Below are 5,042 nucleotides of genomic sequence, written 5' to 3'. Positions count from 1 at the left end.
TAATAAAAATTAAAATACAAATAAAGAGTAAGAAAGAAAAACCACCATCAGTATTTTTAAAGCTAGAGAAGAAATGTCTGTCATGGAACAAGCGAGAAACTTGAGTGTAGAGCAAATTCAGGTTGAGTCAAGAGGGAGGTCAACTGACCGAGTATCATATTATACCATGGTCAATGCACTGTAGTCAAGTGTACAGTAGTCTCTGTTGAACGGTAAAATGTGGGGAGAAGGAGAGGGGTGCCCCACAAATTATCACAATAGGCGCAATTGTACAGAGATAATAAGTAAAAATTGTAGTAAAGTCATAGAGAGCATGAGAGATAGAAGAGAGAGTCAAATACGAGAGTCAGACACAATTCATGGTAGCATGCTCACCTCAGGCCCGCTTGGTGGTCTTCGCTGGGGGAACCCGGCCGGGAGAGCAGGAGATAGCCTCCAGCGCCCGAGAACCGGGGAGAGCTCCTTCTTTATTGCTAACCAAGCGTTATATCTCTTTAGGGGGACATGATTACAGGTAATCACATGTCACAGGAAGGGGCAGTACAATAGGTATACACACTGTAGGAAGGGGTATACATGTGACAAGATGGGCGGACCCTAGATTCATGACGGCAGCCTAACCTTGGTCATCCTTGGATGGGTTTTACCTCCCTGGTGTCTCCTATAAGGAAACAGACAACTACTATCCTTATCAGAAGGGAGTGGGCCCTACTTGTTGTGGGATAAACAGTGGTGTCTGCTTGGTCTAGATGGCTGATAGTTCTTAGGGAGAATGACCCCTGATTTACTCCAGATGACCTCCAAGAGTATAGTCATTCTCAAGCAGCTAAGTCTGGCATATATTTCGGGGAGACAGCTTGAGAGAAATCCTTCTGTTTCCCATAGTGAAACTGTTCAAGTCCCGTCCCTGTGGCTAAAGGGGATCTGCCAGAGACTTACTCTGACTAGATACACTGCAGGTGGATTTTAGGGTCCCACTGTCCTCCATAGCCTTCTACAAATTGGGGGTTCACAATTTAAGCTCTGATACTGTTCCCTTCATCATATTTGAATTTTGTTATTGTCGTCTTTGGAACACACAGACTGGTTTGCATCTTCTGTGTAACTCGATGCCTCACTTAGATGGTTGCTTATGTGAATACAAGCCTTTAAGACCCAGACACTATTCCAATTGATAGCTGGACACCATCTGTTTTCTTTACCACACTTTGCTGTAGCACCCTCAGTGAGCAGGGCCATGTTATAAGAACTAACTGTTCTTGGATTGGGGCTAGAAGTATGTGGGAGACCAGAATCCATCCACTTGTCCCAAAATTATGAATGACTGGTTTACTTTGGTGGTCATATTATGACAAAACAAAAACCCACATAAACAACCGCCACAATAAAACAAAACAAACAAAAAAAAACAAAAGGCAGAAAAACAAAAAACCAAAGAAACAAAAAAGAGAAACATTGTCAATAAGGCGATTGCATTGATAACAATATTTTTTCCAATGACATAGAATTGAAGATACTGTTGATATGAGTTTATTCAAGTATAGTCCAACTGAGAGCTACAATCCATGAACTGTTGCTTTGTACAGATTGATTTCTTAATTGATTGAGCTCTGTTTACACTGAGTATGGAGACTGGTGCTAAGGGAAATTTTCCTGTATTAGTATTTACAAGGGCAGATCCTTGCCTATCAGAATAAAACCTGTCATATTAATGCAAGGGAGCAATGAGATAAGGTATTAAATATATGGTGATTCTGGGTCCCCTTTCATTAGACACCCACTAAACCAGAGGTCCCACCCAAAGTCCAATGACCCCATTTCCACAGTCTTGGGGTGGCCACCCTTTGTCATAGCTTGGTTTATACATAAATGTTTCTTTAATGTTTGATACCCTTCCTGGAATAGACCCTTCCAGTTATTGTTGCAGTGAGTCCTATAAACTAAGGGACTCTCTCTAATGCTCTGCTGACATGGCTGGTTACCTGTCTTGAAGGGCATAGTGGATTATGCTGATCACCAAAAGGTCAGCAGTTTGAAACCACCAGCCACCTCGAGTGAGAAAGATGAGGATTTCTGCTTCCGTAGAGATTTACAGCCTGAGAAACGCACAGAGGCCATCTACTCTATCCTCTAAAACTCACTGCCATCAAGTCCATTTTAACTCATGGGGACCCTATAGGACAGGACAGAATAACTCCACATGTGACCCATGGGGGGCGTTCTGCCCTGTCCTATAGGGTCGCTGTGAGTCAGGATTGACTCAATGGCAGTGAATTTGGGTTTGGGTTTGGGGAGCAGTGTAGAGGGCAAAGAGGAAGACCCTCGACAAGATGGATTGACACAGTGGTTGCAACAATGAGCTCGGATGTAAAGACAATTGTGAGGCTGGTGCAGGACCGGGAGGTGTTTCATTCTGTGGTGTCATCTGTATATAGCAGGTGTTTATGTCTTCCTCCAACCTTGATACCACATTCTTCTTCATATAGTCCAGTTCCTTGGATTATTTGTTCAGCATACAAATTGAACATGGCGAAAGGATACAACTCTGACGCCTATCTTTCCTGATTCTAAACCAAGCAATGTCCCCTTCTTCTGTCTGAATGCAGGCCCACTCATCTTGTACAGGTTCAGCCAGGAGCACGATGGAGTGTTCTGGAATCTCAATGCGATCCACAGTTCCTTTGATCCACACAGTTGAGTGCCTTTGCCGAGTCAATAAACAACTTCCCCGGGTTCCTGAAGCTGTAAATCTGTACGGGAGTAGAAAGCTGTAGGTTTTTACAGGACTAGGGCAGAGCTTTTAAAATTGCTGGTCAATGGCTAGGGAGAACTCACAGGAGGTTGAATCTCTGTGGAGAGTTAAAATGGATTTAATGCGCTCCCTGTAAACTGTAGCTTTCACAAACCTAGTGCTCAGAGTTTAAGCTCCAACATAATCTGGAGAAGAGTCTATTGTGCAAATGTCTACAGGAGCTGGATTCCCCGGTCTCCCGTCGTCACGTGACACATCAGTTGTGACACTTCACTGAACATTTATGACAGAATATTAAAAAATCGAAAATTTAAAATTATTATAAACAAGGGACCCAAGGCACACTGAGAATAACTAGAAGTGAAACTTTTGGACCATGTTTCTGCTTCGGGTTTCCTCTACCTGAGAGAGGTTGGAGCGGAAAAGGTAAAGAAGCTACCTTAGGGACATGTTTTCACTTTCTTTTTTCTCTCTCTGTGCTTTGAGAAAGGAACCTGGCGGCCCAGCGGTTACGCGTTGGGCTGCGAGCTGCAAGGTCGGCAGTTCGAAAGCACCAGCCGCTCTGCGGGAGAGGGACGGGGCCTGCGGGTCCCGTCAACAGCTACCGTCCGTCCCGGAGCTCCAGGACCGTTCTGCTGCCCGCCAGGATCGCTGCGCGTCGGCACACGCGATGGCCGCGACGTGCGTCTGCTTCCGAGTCTGTGCTTTGAGAAACCCGGCGCCAAAAGTAAGCTGCAATCGCGGCTCATCACCCAGGCCGTACAGTGACGTCACACAGGCGACCCTGTTCCCCCCACCGAGGGTTTTCACTACACTTCCCAGAATGCTTCAGTAAGGCTACGCCATTGGCCGGCGCCGGCGGAAATGCTCTCCGCTGGGCGGAAGGAAGGGACTCCGAGCCTGGGAAGGTGAGGCTCGCGGCGCAGGTGAGGGGTCTCCTGGGTCTGCAGTTTGCCGGCCAGGGACGCGGCGAGAAGACGGTAGGTCGTGAGGCTCGGGGTGGCACCTCCCCAGGCCTAGGGGCCTGGACTGCTGCCTCCTTCTAATGGAATCGGAAGCAGGAAGGGACACGATACAGTAGCGAGCGAACGTCTCCGTGCGATCTTGCTGTTTTAGTGTTTCTTGGGACGCCCTACGGCTAATTTCGGCTCATGTCGCAGCGCAAGTCATGGGTGTGATGTGGTTGCGACCGGAGAGGTGGGGGTGGTACGGCTAATGGACTGACTCAGCTTTTAGAGCGATCGTTCTCAACAGTCTGTCCATTAAAATCACTTGAGAAGCTTTGGGTGGGGGGGAATCATATGCCGTGGACGGACACTACACCAGTTCATTCAGCATGTCCGTGGTAGATTGAGTCTGGTTTATGTATTTCCTGAAATATCCTGAGTGTTTCGTTATCCGAGAACCACTTACACAGTCTCATTCTGACCCTCTCGAAAATCCTTGTTAAAACTACGCCAGAGCTTCGCTTCTGCTGGTAACCTCACCGGACTCTGCTACATGCATTAAGTTGATTTGGGCAAGTACTCGACTTTGAGCTCCACCGGAAAAGAGAGTTCGTATTTCTTATTGACGACTGAGTTATTCATACGAAATAAAGCGTAAAGCTATTTCATTTCTTTCTTGCCAGTGTTTTAACATGTGCCTATTCTTTTCCTGCCCCATAAGCAGTGAAATTTGAAAATAGCCTTGCTTCTTGCTTGTAAATTTGAGGTGCTGTAAGGTTGAGATGCTAAATTTGTCCAGGCAATGGATGCCAATTAAAATGGTGTTTGGCATTATTTATGGGATTATAATTTCCCCCCCCCACCCCCAAGTAATGAACTCCAATGGCCGGAAACAAGGCTGTGTTTGAGGTCTTCGCGCAGATTGTAATCACAAAAGATTTGCTTAGCTGTAACCCGTAGCAAAAAGGGAATTTTGTTGTTGTTGTGTATAAATAGCATGTCATCTTCTTTCCAGAACTTCAGCTTCACCTCCCCCCCACTGAATCCAGCATGGGGGAGAAATCTGAGAACTCTGGGGCTCCAGAAGAGCTGATGAATGGCTTAAAGATTACAGATCCCCATGAATCCGAAGATGTTAGCCCTCCCATTTCTCACCTCAAAGATGGGCATTCCCAGAGCAAAGTGCTCCCGGATGTGCCCGCCCAGGCCCTGGAGGAGCCGGGAGAAGAGGAGTGCTTTCATGATTGCAGCGACTCTTTTGACAAGGGGGAGCCAGGAACAGATAAGGTTGAAGGCAAATCTGATGGTGATGTGAATTCCTCCGAACTAGATGAAGAGTACTT

The 5,042-nt window shown here is 46.5% G+C and overlaps 2 protein-coding genes across 2 annotated transcripts in view; both read left to right on the top strand.

The window, feature by feature from the left end:
* Nucleotides 1-3,520, top strand: part of ADRA1B (adrenoceptor alpha 1B) — a 168,570-nt gene extending 165,050 nt beyond the window's left edge. Inside the window, exon 5 of the mRNA XM_045284701.1 lies at nt 3,399-3,520. Within this exon, the coding sequence (XP_045140636.1) occupies nt 3,399-3,520 (122 nt within the window). The remainder of the gene's footprint in view (nt 1-3,398) is intronic.
* Nucleotides 3,521-3,639: 119 nt separating this feature from the next.
* The window catches only part of TTC1 (tetratricopeptide repeat domain 1), a 39,330-nt gene continuing 37,927 nt past the window's right edge, over nt 3,640-5,042 (top strand). Inside the window, exons 1-2 of the mRNA XM_045284858.1 lie at nt 3,640-3,732; nt 4,715-5,042. The exon at nt 4,715-5,042 is cut by the window's right edge and continues 8 nt beyond it. Of these exons, the coding sequence (XP_045140793.1) occupies nt 4,750-5,042 (293 nt within the window). The 5' untranslated portion in view covers nt 3,640-3,732; nt 4,715-4,749. The remainder of the gene's footprint in view (nt 3,733-4,714) is intronic.

The sequence above is a fragment of the Echinops telfairi genome, unplaced genomic scaffold (assembly GCF_000313985.2).
Source record: "Echinops telfairi isolate 266 unplaced genomic scaffold, ASM31398v2 ScPeMD7_7469;HRSCAF=8507_0, whole genome shotgun sequence".
NCBI lineage: Eukaryota > Metazoa > Chordata > Mammalia > Afrosoricida > Tenrecidae > Echinops > Echinops telfairi.
Note: the sequence above shows the minus strand (reverse complement) of the source record. Positions and strands in the feature narration are given on the sequence as shown.